General features: G+C 38.2%; 1 protein-coding gene across 5 annotated transcripts in view; it reads right to left on the reverse strand.

The window, feature by feature from the left end:
- Positions 1 to 20,409, reverse strand: part of sema4ba (sema domain, immunoglobulin domain (Ig), transmembrane domain (TM) and short cytoplasmic domain, (semaphorin) 4Ba) — a 274,559-nt gene that overhangs the window by 17,867 nt on the left and 236,283 nt on the right. For all 5 annotated transcript variants that reach the window (XM_039773331.1, XM_039773330.1, XM_039773328.1 and 2 more), the window contains one exon: positions 19,839 to 19,996. In XM_039773331.1, coding sequence (XP_039629265.1) covers positions 19,839 to 19,996 — 158 coding nt within the window. The remainder of the gene's footprint in view (positions 1 to 19,838; positions 19,997 to 20,409) is intronic.

The following is a 20,409-nucleotide window of genomic DNA, read 5'->3' on the forward strand; positions in this document are numbered from 1 at the left end:
AGGGCACTTCACAGAGTTTAAGATAGAACTGCAGGGGATACAGTATATAGCATTGTACAAACCAGAGAAATAAATAAATAAGACAGTAAATTCAGAGAAAAAAAGCCTACCAGATAAATAAATGAATAAATAAGATTAAGACAGTAAATTCAGAAAAAAAAAGCCTAACAGACAACATAATTGATGGTCTAGCACACACACATAGGTTAGATGAGTATCTTGACATAAAGGTAAACTGAGAGAAGGGTAATAAAGTCAAGTAGACCTAAAAGCCTTCCTGAACAGATGAGTTTTGAGTAGTTTTTTTAAAAGAATTCATGTAGTCAGCAGACCTGATTAATTTTGGTAGGTCATTCCAGAGTCTGGGCGCTATACAGCTACTGTATACCCATGGAGTGTAGATTAGTGTGGGGCACAACAAGATTTCCATAATCAGAGGACCTTAGTGGGTGGACAGGCACATAGTGATGGACAAGGTCACTGATGTAGTTTGACGCAAGGTCATTTAACACTAGAATTACCAAAGCTTACGAGAAAACTCTGGCCCACCTTAAATCCACTTGCACATCTCCATTCAGCATCTTTTGTCTTGTAAATATGTTGACAATCCCAAGCAGCAAGCTGCCTGCTATACCATACAGCTGGAGAAACTGCAAAAATAGAAGCCCTCCCCGCAAGAAACGTCCACTCACATATAAGAACAATGCAGCTGCACCAGGCATAAAGACGAAAGATGGCACCGTTTGGATACAGGACAAAGCCCGGCGTCATCCTGCCAATCACCTGTCCTTCAAAGAAACAGCAAGGCTTACAGAGTTGCCAACTTATCGTGCAAACTCATGTTTGTGATTATATTTTGTGATGGTCTTTATGTAAGAAGCACTTATATGTTACTTATATAAAAGCCAGATCGAATGTTACTTATCTTGATTTATTTACTTATCTTCCTACAGCATAAAGTCACAAGTATAATGCAGAGCTTCCTCTGTTTGATCAGGTGGCACAGTGGTAGTGCTGCTGCTTTGCAGTAAGGAGACTGTGGAAGATTGTGGTTTGCTTCCCGGTTCCTCCCTGTGTGGAAAAGCGCTATATAAATGTAATGAATTATTATTATTATGTTAAGGGCATGCTCACAAATTACACGTGTAATGCCACGAAAAATACCTGCTGACACTTTAGTAAGCGAGCAATGGTGCGAGAATTCAGTTAGACTTTTTTTGTGCTTATACACACTTGTGGGCTTCTGTTTTCTCCGATCTGAGTTCACCTCTGTTATAACGCTTCTTTATTTGAAAACAGCAGTGTCAGATCAGGGCGTGAACGCAACTAAAAGAATAAAACTGAATAAAAAAACGCTAACTTTGACAAGCACTATAAATTTCCAGTGGTTGTGAAATCAAATGTATGTTTTTATTATATAATGATAACAATAATAGTAGCTCTCTACTCAAAACGGTAAACTGCCAGCATCAAACCTAGAAGCTCTTGATTGGGAGTCAGCAGTTCTTAGCATTGCCCCACGCAAGCTGTTTCATCAACCGCCTCCTGTAACCTGCATTCTTTTTTCTTCGGTTATATTATTCAATAAAAGTGTACTTGTTTTGTTATACTTGTACTTTCTATATTTGATATTTGGACTTCAGGCTTCACACCTTATACAAATGTTGTAAAGATGGTTCTTGGGTGTGTGTGGGAACTGTTAACATTTGAATCTGATGACTATATATAGCGCGGAACTGAACTCTCTATACTATTCTGTCCTCTGCATCTCCAGAAGTTCAAAAGAAATCCCAACATGCAGCAACATGTGGACACTGGCCAAGATCGGAACAAAAAAACCAAACGTAGTCACTAACTACAACCGCATGAAGGTATGCAAATGAATATAATGTTGCATTAGTGCAGCAACATTTTCCAAAATGTACAGTACAGGTCATAAAATGAATTATTCCAAATGTCATATATACCTAAGTCTCTCTTTTTTGTCAGCGTGGCTTTGACATCATGGATCAGAAGGTGCATACTAATTTAGCATGAGCAGAAGCACTCAAGAATAAAACAAAAAAAAAAACAAATTGATGTCCACAGTCATTCTCAGTCACGCACACCACTCACATCCACATCCACAGTTTTCTACGTCCCAGTCTTGTTGGCGCACAAGAACTGACACGGTTTTCAAATAAAGAGGAGGTATAACAAAATGGGTTTGTTTGTTATACCACATCTTTATCTGAAAACGCCGTCAGATCCGGGGGGTGTGTGGGAGCTTGAACGTGAATGAGAGAATATAACTGGAAAAAAAAAAACAAAAAAAAAAACATTAACTTGAACTAAATTTACAGATGCAAATCAAATGTATGATTTTATTGTATGATATTAACAATAAGAGCAGCTCACTACTGACAATGGCAAATTTGGGAAACAGCTGATATCAAAACCACGACCTCTTGATTGGAAGGCAGCAGTTCTTTGCATTGCACCACGCAAGCTGTTGTATCAACTGCCTACCGTAAGCCGCTTTCTTTTTTCTTCGGTTTAATTCTTGAATAAAAGTGCACTTGTTTTGTTATACTTGTACCTTTCGTGAAAGTGTTTATTTCATATTTATGTTTCAGGCTTCACACATTATACATTTCATGTGTACATTTTTTCAATTATTACTAAAACATGAAAAACATTTCTGTGTTAACTACTTTTTATATAGATTGTTGTTGACATGGAACACACACGAAATGTATGTATTCCAAATGATGATGTACAGTAATCCCTCCTCGATCGCGGGGGTTGCGTTCCAGAACCCCCCGCGATAGACGAAAATCCGCGAAGTAGAAACTATATGTTTGTGTAGTTATTTTTATATATTTTAAGCCCTTATAAACTCTCCCACACTGTTAACATTATTAGAGCCCTCTAGACATGAAATAACACCCTTTAGTCAAAAGTTTAAACTGTCCTCCATGACAAGACAGAGATGACAGTTCTTTCTCACAATTAAAATAATGCAAATAGATCTTCTTCTCTTCAGGAGCAGAGAAAAGCAAACAATCAAAAAATCAATACTTGTGCTTTTAAGTTTGCCGCGGCATTTTTAGAGGAGCGTCAGGATCTTCTAAGCAAACAGCCTCTATGCAAACAGCCCCTCTGCTCACATCTCCTCCGTCAGGCGCAGAGAACGTCAGAGAGAGAGAGCGAGATTAAAGCAACAATCAAAAAATCAATACATGTGCTTTTGTGCTTTTAAATATGCCGAGCACCGCAATAAAGCGCATTTTTTAGAGGAGCGTCAGTATCTTTTAAGCAAACAGCACCTCTGCTCACAGCCCCTCCGTCAGGCGCAGAGAATGTCAGAGAGGGTGAGAGAGAGGCAGAGACAAGCAAACAATCAAGCTCCGCGCGGGATGCATATCTTATAGCATTGAGGAGTTTTAGTTAATATGTAATACATGCTCTGATTGGGTAGCTTCTAAGCCATCCGCCAATAGCGTCCCTTGTATGAAATCAACAGGGCAAACAAACTGAGGAAGCGTGTAGCATAAATTAAAAGACCCACTGTCTGCAGAAATCCGCGAACCAGCGAAAAATCTGTGATATATATTTAGATGTGCTTACATTTAAAATCCGCGATAGAGTGAAACCGCGAAAGTCAAAGCGCGATATAGCGAGGGATTACTGTACTATTTTACCCTATAAAGCTCCAACACTTCACTTGATGATAAACACTGAGCACTGAGAAACTTCTTTGCGAAATGAACTGCAGCGGTGGGCAGGGGGATGGGATACCAGGCTTGCTGTTAATCGACACATTTACAGGACAAAAGACGCTGACGGAGAGGTGAGAATGGATTTAAGGTGAGCCGGATTTACAAGCTTTCTCGTAGGTTCTGGTAATTCTAGTGTTAAGGCTTTGTAGGTTATTAGTAGGATTTTATATTTGATTCTGTAAGACACAGGGAGCCAGTGAAGGCAGAGCAGGATGGGCGTGATGTGCTTGCTGCTGATGGTTCGTGTAAGGGCTCGTTTATACTTGACGCTCAGAATGTGTACGCGCCCACATCATGGCTGCCACACGTTCCCAGCGTTCATTTCATGCGTCCTCTGAGCAGGCCCTCAGAATTAACGCAACGCATGCGCCAGATGCAGTACCAGCAAAAAGTCGGGGGGCGCAGTGTGCTAAAAGTTGGGACGTGACGTCAGAGTCTCTGTTTACTATCTACATGTGACAGAAAGCGTGCTTCGCTGTTTGATGAATGGTTCAATGTGGTGAAGCAAAATGCCGACATACAGATGCATTCATGGTGCTTTTATATTCAAGCGTCGCATATTCCCGATCGTAATGACACGATATATTTTAAAAGTCTCACATACCATCTTTTGTGCCGTCTTTTTTTTTTTTTTTGCAACTTCACATCAGCAACATAATGTATAGCGCTGTATTTAAGCCACAGAGTAAAAAATAAAGGACACGGTGAAAACGTATATTCTGTGATTAAAGTGGAAATTTTGGCTTTAATCTCGAAATGCCCACTTTAACCTCGTAGTTTACTTTATTATTAAAGGAGACCATTGTAAACGCCGTCCCAGTTTTTAATCGCTATGAGCTTCTTGGACCTGACAGCAGCGGCAAGCAGCAATAGATCACCACATAGAACAACTTAAATGTATGATATTCCAACTCTCTGCACATTTAGAACCTTTAGATTTATACTTGATTTCACTTTCATGATGAAATGCATTAAAGTTACATTTTACATATAATTTCGTTTAAATAATGAATACTATTAATAATTGCACACATGAGGGGAATAATTACACACATGGGGGTCACATGGTGGCGGAGTGGTAGCACTGCTGTCTCGCAGGGAGTTATGTTGCTTGTATTTCCTGCTTGTATTCAACACTGTGCTCTGGTTTCCTTCCAAAGATATGCAGATTTGGTGCCGCTAAAATTACGCTAGTGTATGTGTGTGCTTGTATTCACCTTGCAATGAGCTGAGGCCTCATCCAGGGATTATTTCTCACTCGTGCCCAATGCTTGCTGGAATGGACACATCCCTGGATTGATGGATTTAATCAATAAACATCCTTTTCAGAGATATTGTGGTAAGGTGCCATCGGAATTTAATAGGTGTTCTAGGCAATTCACAACACAGCAAAGCAGAACATGTTCTCACCGTGACAATATCTCGCACTGCCACCTGGTGGAGTCCTCCAGATTTACGTAAAGTACACGCGCAAGTATAAACACTATAACGCTTGCGTAGCAGGAGCGTCCACTGCAGCATGCGTCCCGCAAAGTATAACTCTGGCCTTAGGACTCTTGCAGCCAAGTTTTGAATAAGCTGGAGCTGTGATATAAGATTAGAAGGGGCACCTGCCAGGAGCGAGTTACAATAATCAATGCGGGATGTGATAAAAGCATGGACAAGTTTCTCAGCGTTAGAAAAGGAGAGGAAGGAGCGAACACGGGATATGTTACGGAGGTGAAAGTAAGAAAGTTTCTTAATGTGGTTTATGTGGGCGGAATAAGAAAGGGAAGAATCAAAAAAAGACAAGATTCTTTGCAGTAGAGGCAGGTCTGATGAGATCACCACCAAGATGGACTTGGAGGGAGCTCATTTTATTAAGTTGCACTTTAGTCTGAATTTGCAGGAGGTCAGTTTTGTTGCAATTTAATTTTAAAGAGTTCTACTCCATCCAGGTATTAATTTCACTGAGGCAGGTTGTGAGCTGAGAAAGATGAAGTTCCACTTTTAACATTGAAATAAAGCTGAGTATCGTCTGCATAAAAATGATAACCCAGTCCATAGCTACGAATAATATGGCCAAGGGGAAGCATATATATACAGAAGAGAAGAGGGCCGAGGACAGAGCCCTGAGGAACTCCTTGTGTGACTGGTGCTGAGCTGGATCTGCTGTTGCCAAGACTAACAAACTCTTGCCTATCAGTCAGATAGGACTTGAACCACTGCAGGGCAGTGCCAGAGATACCCAGCATGTTCTCCATTCTGGACAGTAGAATGTCATGTCTCACAGTGTCAAATTCTGCACTGAGGTCTAATAGAATTAATGTGCTGGTTTGTCCAGAGTCTGCTGCCATAAGCAAATCATTGGTTACCCGTAGCAGAGCAGTTTCACAGCTGTGCTGCGCCCTGAAACCAGACTGAAAGAGTTCCATCAAATTATTAGAGGTTAGGTAATTGGTGAAGCTACAACACGCTCAAGAACTTTTGACAGAAAAGGTAAGTGGGAAATAGGCCAAAAGTTGTTAAGATTGTCAGCATCAAGACCAACTTTTTTAACACTGGGGTTACAGAAGTGATCGGCACAGAGCCTGTGTCAAGGTATGAGTTTATTATTGTTGTAACAGTCGGGATTATGGCATGAAAGCAGGATTTAAGTAGTGTGCTGGGGATGGGGTCCAGTACACAAGTAGTCGGTCTCATCTTACAAAGCAGGTTATTAACAAACGCAGATGTGACTGGTGAGAACTTAGAGAAGGTAGGAAAACAGGAAGGATATAAACAGCTGATGTATTTATGTTAGTTGAATTATTTAGATTTTTAATTTTGTTATGGAAAAAGTGGAGGAATTCCTCACAGACTTCAGTAGAGGAGGTAGTTGGGAAAGATGCGGGTTCGATTAGTTTATTAACTATAGAAAACAAAACCCTTGGGGTATCATGGCCACTTTCTATAAACCGCATTCCAAAAAAGTTGGGACACTAAACAAATTGTGAATAAAAACTGAATGCAATGATGTGGAGATGGCAAATGTCAATATTTTATTTTTAATAGAACGTAGATGACAGATCAAACGTTTAATCCGAGTAAATGTATCAACTTCCAGATTCTCCTCTATGCACCTCTGACCCTGGCTTTCACTGGTGTTCTCACATGTTGACATGCTGACGTGTACTTTGCAAATGCTAGACACTGTTGAGAGTTTTTGGTGTTTTCTGTGGTGTGAGAGTTGAATAAAAAAATTTTGCTCTTAAAAACTTGAGTTTTGGCTGCTGCTAAGGAACCATGCAGGAATTTTTAAAGCTTTATTCCCTTTAGAAGGTGGGTGTTTGGAGGTGCGCTTGGAAAAGTTACTTGTACGTATATGTGCTCTTGATATCTGTATTTGAACTGGCATCAAGGAGGCAGGGTAGAAAGCAGCAGAAACTGATATTGGCGTTTGTAAGCAAATAACCAAATCATAACAGTGATTCCTTAGTTTAAAAGAAAAGAAAAAAAAAGGCAGTGGTTGACTTCAAAGCAGTAAAGGGGAAAGCTCAGTAGTGCGCAGGTAAGTGGCCAGCGTTAAGATGCTAATCAGGCATAAGGGGCTGTAGGAGAAGATAAGGTACTAAAGTTTTATTTATTTGTTTATTTTAGATTGAACAGTTCTTAGCGGTGCAGAGGACGAACAGTTAAGCAGGCGACTGCGTATGGGTTCATTAATACGGGATAATACAAATAGAGTGAGTGGAGAGCTTTTAAGTAAGGAATAAGAGGAGCGCAAAGTTAGGAGAACACACCGAAAAAAGTAAAGTTAACCTCACAGAAGGATAAACAGCAGGCAGCTGAGAGGGAGAACAGTACAGGAACTTAAAGGAACAAGGTGTAAAATAGCTGTAGCAGTTCTTAGTGTTACCATTTAAGTTACATCGTTTAAAGAAAAAAAAGTCAAGGCAGTTTTACTATTCCTAAAGAAAATTTTAATAAAGAGGCCATTGCAATGTAAGTTCTGTTGGATGTTGGACTTTTTAGATGATGGTTTGGAAGAGCCAGTTGTCTATGAAGGACTACTTCTGCAAGAGATGCCAGCTGATCCAGCACCTTCAGCTTAGGGTCGCTGAACTGGAAGAGGAGTTGGCTGGCCTGCATTGTAGTAGAGCATTGGCAGACCTGGCCAAGGTGTCTTTTAGAAAGATAGTGTGCACCCTCAAGGTGGTGCGGGAGGAGATTCCAGACCAGACAAGTAGAAATAGGTGGGTCACGGTCACAAAGCGTAAGGTAAAGGGTGCACACTGTCCAGGGGCATCAACCCCAGAATTAGAAGAGGCAAACCGTTATCATGTCCTTGCGGACCTGGATGATGTCTCTAATGATTTAGAGGTGATAGGCAGGGATGAGGAGCCCCAACAGGCCACCTTAAAATCAGTTCCCAGAAAGAGAGAGGTAGTGATAGCAGGGGACTCAATGAGTGGGGGGATTGTAGCTCAGGTGAGCTCCAGAAACAGAGAGTCTTGCACAGTGTGTTGCCTTCTGGGTGCACAGGTGGGGGACCTCCCTGGAAGGGTGGATAGGCTCTTGGCCAGAGCGTTGGGTTGAACCAGTTGTCATTGTCTATATTGGAACAAGTGACATAGATAAGGGTAGTCTGTCAGTTCTGTGATCCAAAATCAAAGAGTTAGGTGCCAAGCTGAGGAGAAGAACTGACAAGGTAGTCTTTTTTGAAATTCTGCCTGTGCCACACGCCAGTCCAGGTAAGATTGAGGAGATTAAAAGGCTTAACGCGTGGCTCAATTCTTGGTACAGGATAGAAGCATATAGGTTTATGGAGCATTGGGATTCCTTTTGGAGAAGATGGGACCTGTTCTGCCGTGATGGGTTACATCTGAACTGGAGGGGCACCAATGTATTGGGGAGGCATATGAGTAGGTTAGTTGAGGATTATTTAAACTTGTAAATTCTAAGTAAACATTTAAATGTATTTAAAGTAACATTAAAAATTCCTTGCCTTAATCTAGAAGCATCAAAAATAAGGTAAGTGAGTTGGAGGTGTTTGTAGCAAGGGATAATTATGATATTATAGCAATAACGGAAACCTGGATAAATAACAAAGATGGGGATGAGTGTAACATAGAGGAATACACATTTTTTAGGAAGGATAGACAGAACAGAAAAGGAGGTGGGGCTGCTGTTTATGCCAAACAGAATTTAAATGCAAGTCCTCTTCCGTTTGGACAATGAGCCCCATCTTAGTGAGGACATGTGGCTTTGCCTGGAAAATATTAGGGAAAAAGGTCTTATTTTAGGAGTGTGTTATAGACCACCCAATACAGACAGTAATTTCAACACACATCTTTTTTATATCATAAAGGAAAGTTACAGGGAGATATTATAGTCATGGGGGGCTTTAATTATCCAAATATTAACTGGGATAACCTTGCAGATGTAGGAGCACAAGGAGTTTTTAGAAGTAATCAGTGACTGTTTTTTAACACAATATGTTAAAGCACCAACATGGGGTGAAGTTTATCTAGATTTAGCAATTTGTAATAATCAAGATAGAATTGAGGGTGTAGAAGTGATTGAACCACTAGGGCCAGATGGCCTTAATAAAATACAATTCTAAGTATTTTGTAAGAGTGAAGATACAAAGACTGAAATTGTTAAGTTGAACTTTGGTAGGGCAAATTTTGAGCAGATGCGGCAAAATCTAAGGAGGATAGACTGGGATAAGCTGTTAAGTGTGGAGACAGTCGAGGAGCAGTGGAACAGGTGTAAAAATGTTTTACATGTAATGCAGGACAGATACATACCTAAAATTGGAATTAATGAATTAATAGAAAATTAAAAAAAAAACTCCACAGTGGATTGATAAAGATTTATAAAAGAAGCTGCAAAGGAAAAAACTGCTTTATAAGGCATATTAAGCTAATGACAGCAAAGTGAATCGTAGAGCATATAAGAACATGAGAGTAACCATTAAGAAGGATATCAGGGAGGCTAAAAGACAGTGGGAGAGGAATATAGCAGATAAGGCAAAAGAAGACCCTAAGAGATTCGTTCAGTATTTTAGAAGTAAAAGAACAGTCAAAGAGGAGGTCAAGTGCATCAGAAATAGTAAAGGGGAATTAAAAGATACAGACAATGAAATAGCGGATGCTCTAAACTTACATTTTTTTGTGGTGTTTACAACCTACCAGAGGTAAAGGAGGTACTGAGGGAACTGGAAATTGTAGAGGGAGAAATACTGCTCCTGCGGTGGGTTGGCACCCTGCCCAGGATCGGTTCCTGCCTTGTGCCCTGTGTTGGCTGGGATTGGCTCCAGCAGACCCCCCGTGACCCTGTGTTTGGATTCAGTGGGTTGGAAAATGGATGGATGGATGGAAATACTGCTCAGATTAAATAGGCTGAAATCAAACAAATCACCAGGGCCAGATAATATTTACCCTTGAGTTCTTAAGGAGGCTACAGAGTACATATATAAACCCTTGACACATATTTTTAGGACGTCAATGTGCACTGGAGAGATTCCAAAGGACTGGAAAATGGCAAATATCATCCAATTATATATAAAGGGTGGCAAGGCAGATCTAAGCAACTATATGCCAGTAAGCTTAACATGCATCACAGGAAAATTAATGGAAGGAATTATTAAGGGTAAGATTGAGAAACGCCTGGCAAGGACAGGAGTTATTCTGAACAGTCAGCATGGGTTCAGAAGGGGGAGGTCGTGTTTTACTAACATGCTGGAATTCTATGAGGAGGCAACAAAAGGATATGATCAAAGTGGAGCATATGATATTATTTATCTTGACTTTCACAAAGCATTTGATAAGGTACCACATGAGAGGGTTGGGAATCAAACTAAAAGAAGTGGGAGTTCAGGGTGATATTTTTAGATGGGTGCAGAATTGGCTCAGACACAGGAAGCAGAGAGTGATGGTGCAAAGAACCTTCTCAGAATTGGCCGATGTTAAGAGTGGTGTTCCACAGGGGTCAGTGCTAGGGCCGCTGCTATTTTTAATACATATAAATGATTTAGATAGGAATATAAGTAACAAGGTGGTTAAGTTTGCAGATGATACCAAGATAGGCGGATTAGCAGATAATTTGGAATCCGCTATATCATTATAAAACAATTTGGATAACATACAGGCTTGGGCAGATTTAATTTAATGTCAGTAAATGTAAAATATTACACATAGCAGGTAAAAATGTTAGGTTGAATACACAATGGGCGGTCAGAAAATCGAGAGTACACCTTATGAGAAGGATTTAAGAGTCATAATGGACTCTAAGCTATCGACTTCAAGACAATGTTCAGAAGCCATTAAAAAGGCAAACAGAATGTTAGGTTATATAGCACGATGTGTGGAGTACAAGGTCCAAAGAGGTTATGCTCAACCTTTATAATACACTGGTGAGGCCTCATCTGGAGTACTGTGTGCAGTTTTGGTCTCCAGGCTACAAAAATGACATAGCAGCACTAGAAAAGGTCCAGAGAAGAGCATCTAGGCCGATTCCAAGGCTACAGGGGTTGAATTATGAGGAAAGATTAAAAGAGGTGAACCTATACAGTTTAAGCAAAAGAAGAGTAAGAGGTGACATGATTGAAGTATTTAAAATTATGAAGAGAATTAATTAGTACAGTAGATCAAGAATGTTATTTTAAAATGAGTTCACCAAGAACATGTGGACACAGTTGGAAACTTGCCACGGGTAAATTTTACACAAACATTAGGAAGTTTTTCTTTACACAAAGAACGATAGACACTTGGAATAAGCTACCAAGTAGTGTAGTAGACAATAAGACTTTAGGGACTTTCAAAACTCAACAATCTTTTTTTGGAAGTAATAAGAGTTTAGGACTGGCGAGCTCTGTTGGGCTGAATGGCATGTTCTCATCTAGATTGTTCTAATGTTCTAATCTCTATCTGCACTCAACATACCACCAAGCAACAGAACCTTTCTGCTTTCTGTAAAACAATTCCATTGCAGATACAATAACTTCCTGCCTTTTGCTTCTAACCATCACTGCAGTGTTTCCTGTATTCACCCTGTAGCCACTCACTCACTTCCAAAGTAGCTTCACATTTGTGTAAGCTATAACATACAATACAATGCTACAATATATGTATTACTAATGTACTAATATTGATATACTGATATAAGCAATTGACTAATATAAGTGTGTGTTTGAGCAAGAATATTTAAAGCAGGGTGAGAACAAAAAAGCGACTGTTAGCAAAAGACTATTCTATGTCTAGAAATAAAAACGTGACAACATAGGAAAAAAAGCTTGCAAAGAGAGGAAACACTGAAGCAAGTGGAAAAATATTTTAGAAAAGGGCACAGAGAGGTAAAAAACTATATAAGCAGCCTGAAGATGGGGAAGTGAGAGTTTTTCTGACTTGCAAGCAGAAACCTACATACTCTCTACTCACCTGTTTATTAATTGTTTTAACAAACTAACATCGATTAATTGCACTCCTATCTTCCTTGGCGTCCTTCTTCCACACATTTCATTATCCTCACCTACATTCTCTTTCTCTTTTACCCATCAACATAAGACCATCATTAGTCCTTCCATGACAAACCTTTATACATTTCTCTGGTCACGACTTCTATCACCTTCACGAAAAACAATGGACACAGAAGGGATCTCTGGTGTAGTTCCACCTTAACCTCAGAACTCTCACTATTCCCATTTGGTCTCCTGTTCCTCACACAATGATATCACTGCAGACACAAACTCATCCACATATAACTTTTTCAAAGCCAAACTCACCACCTCTCATGTCACCCTTTTAATACCTTTTCTAAATATACAAATGCATAGCACACAGCAGTCTCTCAACTAACTTCATTATCTTCTCCAAAAGTTTAAAACCAACACTACATAGGTTGCAAAGTTATCACGGTGCCTGAGAGTGGTGACGTGTTGCATGTTGATAAGCACACGCAAGTAAGGATTTCACTGTACTCTGTATATGTAACAAAGGACTCTTTAAATTTAAACATCCTCCCTTCACACACAAATCATGTTCCACAGTTCTATCAATTATTCAACTCCAGGACATTCTGTCACCTTCAACATCTTCAAGAGTTGGGCATACTGCTTTACCAATCTTCACCTTTTTCAGTAATTTTGCAATCTTTGCTTTCAAAAACTTACATCTTGGTCCTCCTATTTTTTTTTTTTTTGCACTGAACATCATTATTCACCTTATTCAGCACTTTCTCCATGTACTTATTCCAGGATCTTTAATCTCATTACTATAAATCCTTATGACTCCAAATCATTTTTAAAAAAATATACACTAATTGTTTTTCTTTTGTTCCCTCTTTTGAGATCTTGAACATAATTCTCTCCTTAATCAGCTCACTTGCAAACTATTTTGTCTATTTCTTAGACCTCCCCAACTGCTTTTCTAGCATTTCCCCTTGTTTCCTCATAGATTATTGAATTTTCACCTTCTGCCTTTGTTTTCTGCCAAATCTTATAAAATGTCCTATTTCCTCAATTGCTATCTCAATGTCAGTATTCAACCGCCATGTTTTCTTGTGTGTCTTTCTTTCTTCAGCTGGACATTTTCCATTACTTCCTCATTTGCCATTAGTACCTGATGATTGAAGAATCTCATTCACTCTTGTTACCAATGTTTCAACAAAATTATATCTCACAATCCTCTACTTCAGCCTTGGTATATGCTATCTCTTACTTTTCTTCATGTCTCTAACACAACTTTCTCCAAAGATCAGCTTAACATTTTGCACCATGTCCCTATTAATTTTCCTGACCAACAGTGTCATTTATGTTCCTTACATCAGTAGATTCAAATGTCACTAACTTGTTTCTTTTTTTAAATGTGGCTTAACACAGAAAAAAAAATCCATCACATCACAAAACTCCAGAATCTTCTCAGTTCAATATTCATGCTACTGATGCTAAATCCCCTATAGAATCCTTCAAAACCATCAGCACTGGCTACTACATTAACATTCAAATCACAGACCATAACAATTAACTTTCCCTGAGGCACCACAGAATTACTTCTGTGAACTTCTCATAAAACTCATCTTTCTCTTCATCACTTCTGCCAACTTGTGGGACATATGCTGAGATTGCATTCAACAGTAGTTTACTAGCAATCTGCTTAACTACAATATTCTCATTGATCATCTTTGCCTCCACCATCTACCCTATCCATTTTTTTTAGAACAAGTACAACAAGTCCAACATTGTCTTTACTTCTCCCCTGTTCAGAATATTAATGTTTAGTGACATGTGTTGTCTTGAACAGTTTATGTAAATCAACCAAATGTACTCAATTTTACTGCAAGTTCCATGTAATTTTTGTGTTAATCGAATGCAAGATGTATGGATTAATTATTTTAGCTACTACATTAGTTGGAATCATGTGTATGCACTGTGAGCCTGTACAAAACTATATTTAACTGAACTGAATTAAGTCTATAGAACGTTGATAACAAAACTAGAATACAACTACAGGGTGTAAGGTTAAAATGTACATTTTTTCTTTTTATCATAATTTTTATTATGATAAAAATAAAGAGTTTGCTTATACAGGGTGACACAGAAAAACGGGAACTTTTGATACGCGTAGTGGCAGCCATGTACAGTTGGCAGCACTGCGGAACAGGGACCTTGAGCTGTAAACAATCTAACCATTTAGTAATCAATTGCAAGGCAATCAATGGCAGCTGTGCGAGAATTGTTCGGTAACCTTGTCATCTCAAGATTCGGTGACATTCCCTGGCCCTCAAGATCACCGGATCTGTCCGTTTGTGATTTTTTCTTGTGGGGCTACCTTAAGAGTCGGAGCTACACGACTCGGTCAAGGACACTGAATGAATTGAAAAAAATAATTCAAGACAAAATTCGTGGTATCCCAGCTGAGATGTTGCAGCGATCAATGGGGAACCTCAAATGCAGATTGGAAGAATGCAAACGTACAGGAGGACACCATCTACAGGACATCATTTTCAGACATTGATAATTTGGATTAAAAAGCAAGTTGCAGTGTGGCTCAATTGCTGTCAATAACATTTTTTTGTTGGATTTCTTCTATTTTTATTGGGTTTTTCAAGTGTCACCCTGTATTTCACTTTTGCTTAATTTCCTTTGTAACTTTTCTGTGTAGTATAAAGAGAATCCACATCCATCCACTATCAAATCCGCTACATCCTAACTTCAGGGTCACGGGGGTCTGCTACCCACTGCGCCACCCAACAGAATCCACATAATTAACATATTTTTGTCACATTTAAACTAGACATATTGCTAAAAGACTGCTTCTTAGAGATTTTTAGAATTAAGTTTGGAAAAAGAAAGTGAGAAAACATGAAATCAACAAGAAATTAGGTTAAAATGAAGGGACAATGTAATTGTCGCAGTGAAATTTGAAAATTGATAAAAATCAATAGTCCTCCTTTTACTCAACAGGGAGTTATAATTGACAGTAGCCAAGGTGTTGATCCAAAAGATTTTATGCACAAAATCTTTTAACATTTTGATGTGTCTGTTGAGGTAGGCAAACAATATTTCATGATAATATTTTAAAATCACTGCTAAAACTTTTTCTGTAGTTGATATTTGACTGTAGTATTGATAAAAAAGATGTATCGGAAATGTTTTAAACAGGAAAAATAATTAATTTACCAAAGATTTGGTATCATGTGATAGGATTTCATAACACGTGTCTCCTAAAACAAAATATACTGCCTGTCAAAATCATCATACCTGCACCTAGCCACAAGAATACATTTAAAAACTAAAATAACCACATTTCCTTTTGGGGTTCATAAAAAGACCCTAGTGTATACGTAGTGCATCTATGTATGTCTTGAAATTGTTCTGCATATCTCTGTAAGTCCCATTTGTAAATATGTCTGGATCACAAGCACTATCATATGTGCCAACAGAAATGTATCAGATTAAACAGTTATTGCTGATAAGAACCTGAAGAATTATCAATAGACATCCTTTTCAGTTAATATAACCATTTTAACCTTTAGTTGGGGGAAGATTAGGTATATGCATTCCATCGAGTGTGCTGTACATCTGCGGCAGAAGGAGTGTCAAAGAATTGTGGTATATACTGCCGTTTGCTTCCACAATGCTTTAGTGATCCAATTTATACTGGTGGATCATTCCCGTTCAAGTGGTTCAAATACCTCTAATACAACTCTATACTTCGTGCTAGTAGCACATTTCTATTAAGGCGAGTGGCCCAACAAATGGCTGAATGCAACTACACAACATTTTAAAACCTGATCTGGGTATTCTAAAATGCTGAAGTCACAGGCTTTGAGTAAAAGTCTTCTCAACTACAATCTCCCAGAACTTTCTGACATATAGTCTTACACATTTGGCTCACGGCAAATTAAACGTGCAGTTTCTTCCAGACGTTTCATATGAAAACTGCTTTATTTTGACTGTGTTGTTTTTGAATGTAACTACTTATAGCAATTTGGTGAGACATAGGAATTACTATTAAATTAATCTGTCCACTTAGTTTTTGGAAAAGTCAGAGATGCCAAAGGTGCATAATTTGTAATATACACGAAACTGAAAATGGAAACGCATCAAACAACTTCTTTTTCCTGATAAAGCAATTTCAGTTTTCTAGGAGATGACATAATTATGTAAATCATTTTTATACTAGAAGTCAGTTTGATATAAACAAGATGCTAAAAAGAACATTTACAAACAGCTCTTTTATTTTATTTTTTTTATGTATTATTTTATTACCATAAAAATTGTGCTTTCAGTTAATGGAAATATACAGTCAAAAATGAAAAAGTTTGGGAACCCCTCTCAGCCTGCATAATAATTTAGTCTACTTTCAAATAAAACAAAGATAACAGTGGTATGTCTTCCATATCCTAGGAACATCTGAGTACTGGGGTTTTCCGAACAAAGATTTTTAGTGAAGCAGTATTTAGTTGTATGAAATTAAATCAAATGTGAAAAACTGACTGTGCCAAAATTTGGATCCTTGTAATTTTGCCAATTTGAATGCATGTAACTGCTCAATATTGATTACTTGCGACACCAAATTGGTTGGCTTGGCTCGTTAAGCCTTGAACTTCATAGACAGGTGTGTCCAATCATGAGAAAAGGTATTTAAGGTGGTCAATTGCAAGTTGTGCTTCCCTTTGACTCTCCTCTGAAGAGTGACAGCATGGGATCCTCAAAGCAACTCTCAAAAGAACTGAAAACAAAGATTGTTCAGTATCACGGTTTAGGGGGTGGCTACAAAAAGCTCTCTCAGAGGTTTAAACTGTCCGTAAGTAATGTAATCAGGAAATGGAAAGCCACAGGCACAATTGTATATATATATATATATATATATATATATATATATATATATATATATATATATATATATATACTGTATATAATACACATACATACATACACACATCTTTTGATGTCTTTTAACTCTGTTTCCTCTTAAACAAGCGTTGTGCTGTATTCTTCTCTAATGCTGAACAGCTTTTGCTGTCAAGTTACAGGAGAGCAAAGACAAGAGATTCTTTGCAAAAATGGACTGTATATCCTACTGCCATCACACTTTTCTAACACTATGAACTGAAACAAAAAAATGCCACAAGTACCTGTTTTTGAAATATATGGTGTAGAAAATTGCACAGTCTGTGGCAGAAAAGGTGTATGAAGCTTAGAAGTGAATTGAAAGAATGGGATCACTCAAAGATTGAAAAGCCAAATCCTAATTGCGTCAGAGAACCTGAAAGTGCTTTCAAGTAAACAAACCTTGAAATGATAGGTGAGGAGGGTGATGTGTTCAAAAGCTGTATGAAATGTTGAAAAAAATAGTATGTGATGTGTGGTTAAAATACAGCTAAAATGTAATGAAAAAAGATGAGATATATGTATAGCCACTGCTACACTGAAATACTATATAGGAAGTAATATGTTTGATAGAGAGAACAAATTGAAAATGTTATAATTTTTCCTTAGAAAATCACAGTACTTAATGCAGAGATTAAATTTTTGAAAGAGCATGGTGAAATTCCTGTTTAACAGTCTATATGATATTTGCGTGTTGAACCTCATTCAGCACAGACTTTCCTCCCATTGCCTCCAGCATTTCAATCATGTGCATGTTATATTAACTGGCAAAGCATGACTGAATATAAGTAAGTGTGCAAGCATTTTGTGTGACAGACTGGCATTCTGCTCAGGGCTGGTTCTTACTTAATATCTCATGATAACTATAAGAGTCTGACCCAGCAAAACCCTTAAACTGAATAAAGTTGAGGCTGAAAAATGCTAAGTGAATAGTGTTTCATATGCGGTTGTGTCTGAAAACACTGGGATAAAACTCAAATATATGATGTAAATATTAAAATTTGTCAAAGCAGGGCAATAGGATCCAGCTGATCAATTGTGCCTTTCACCATTGACTAAACATGGTATTTCTTAAAAAAAATCTGAGCAAAAGGGCTTTATATGGTTCAAAGATATAAAGCGCTACTACAATACTGAGTGGGCTTGAAAAACCACCAAGTCACTCTTGATGCAGGCTTGGTTAAAACAGATGATTAAAAAAGTGTACACTAATAAAAATAACTGTAGTGTTAGTACCAAGGTGAGCCAAAAAGAAGTGCCACATTTCAAACGTTGATTCTACAAAAATGCTACAAGATAAAATACATTTCATTACGACACAAGAAAGGGTATACAAAATTTTGAGGTTGGTGTGTGTATACCTTCAATAGTCCCACAAGAAGAAATCGCATGGAGTGAGATCAGGCGAAAGCGAAGGCCACCCGATATTGCTGCTCAGGGATGTCAGCTTCCCTGGAAACATCTCCCACAAACTTGCATGGATCTCCACGCTGTATGGGCATTCACCACATTCATTTCTTCCAGTTGGGGCCACAAAAAGTTCTCTAGCATTTCAATGTAACTTTCTGAAGTGATGATGACTGTTGCAACCCCCTCAAAAAAATAAGGGTCAATGATGCCAAATTCTGCAATGCTGCACCAAACTGTAATATGGTCAATGTGCAGGGGTCTCTGATGAAGTTCATGAGGGTTGGTTTCAGCCCAATAGCGAAAGTTTTGCTCATTTATGTAAACATTCAAATGGAAATGTGCCTCGTTTCTGCACATGACGATGGCATCTTGAGCAGTTTGCAGAATTTTCGCACACAACTCTCTACAGCTCTCTGTCTCTCTCAGTGAGTTCCTGCACTACCATCATTTTGTATGGATGGAAATTAAGGTCCTCATGCAAAATCTTCATCTAGATGTGTTGTAAGTGCCTAAGGCAGAAGCATGTTTGCGTGATGAACATCTAGGAGACTGCAAAACTGGTGCCCTTACAGCTTGGATGTTTTCAGGCATTCGTACAGTCCGAAGATGGCCTGGAGATTTTATGTTCAATGTTGTACCTATCTGTCTAAATTTACCCACCCACTGAAGAATTGTTTTCCGATTAGGGACATCACCGTTAGGAGAAATGCTAAAGTGTGTTCGGAAGGAATGTTGCATAGTGATTATGAATTTGTTGTTTTTGAAGAATGCTTCAACAGCAAAAGCACAGTGCGCAACTGACCAAGGCATGTTGCCGACTGAAAACTACAAAGGATCGCCAATCAAAGGACCCTCACCCCAATCCACTTGGCTGCCTCTAACTCGCGCAATGAACTTGAGAAATGTGGCACTTCATTTTGGCTCACCCTGTATATAAAAGAATAAAGAAAAGACTGGTTGAGTTAAGGTATCTGGAATAGCAAGAAAATCTAAGTAACGATGATAGAAGGGTGGGTAGTTTATATAAATTTAATTGAACAAGGCATTTAAAGCAAGGATGAATAGAAGTTTATTTGGGGGAAATGGCAGTCAAATTTCTAAACAAATCTGCTGAAACGAGGTTAGCAATTTAAAACATTTCATTGATTGCACAAAACAAGAACAACAGTTTATTACAGAGCATACTGACTTTACTGGGGTCAACAATTAACCTAATACTTGTGTTTGTGAGATGTTGGAGGAAAAAAAATCAGACAAAGGGATAACATGTATACTGTATTCCCAACAGACATACATAAAATAAATCTTACCTTGCAGACACGGGCTATCCTGGAGACAATGGTGTTATCAAAAAAGTCAAATTCCTTTCCAGTTTCACTGAAGAAGAAGTATATTTTATCATCATCTCCAACTGGATTCCCTAAAGGTAGGCTCTCCTGAATATATGCTGCTCCCACAAAAGAAGGATCTGATTAAAAACAAAACAAAACAAAAAAAAAAACAGCTTTAGTCTACATTTAATATTTCCTGCTGGCAATGTTTTGGTTTTTACTCCCTAATTTTTTACACTTTTTTTCTTTAATAAATTTCATGTTTACTATGTACACATTGATCTCATACTCATTATAGGAGACTGCAAAGGTGACAGGTTTTCTTTGCAATCACTCTTAATCAGATAAAGATGTACAGTATATTAAAATATGTTTAATAAATCTTAATGTTCCAGTTTTTACTCATACACGAAGATCTGAAATTATAAGATAGAATGTGTTTTAATTATATCAGAAATTTTATAAACAACAGCTGCATCTAAAAATTTTATTTACAGAATGTGTCGTCTTTCTAGTATTCTACCTAAGGCTTGGATGCCTAAATAGTTCT

Source organism: Polypterus senegalus, chromosome 12, assembly GCF_016835505.1.
Source record: "Polypterus senegalus isolate Bchr_013 chromosome 12, ASM1683550v1, whole genome shotgun sequence".
Lineage (NCBI taxonomy): Eukaryota > Metazoa > Chordata > Cladistia > Polypteriformes > Polypteridae > Polypterus > Polypterus senegalus.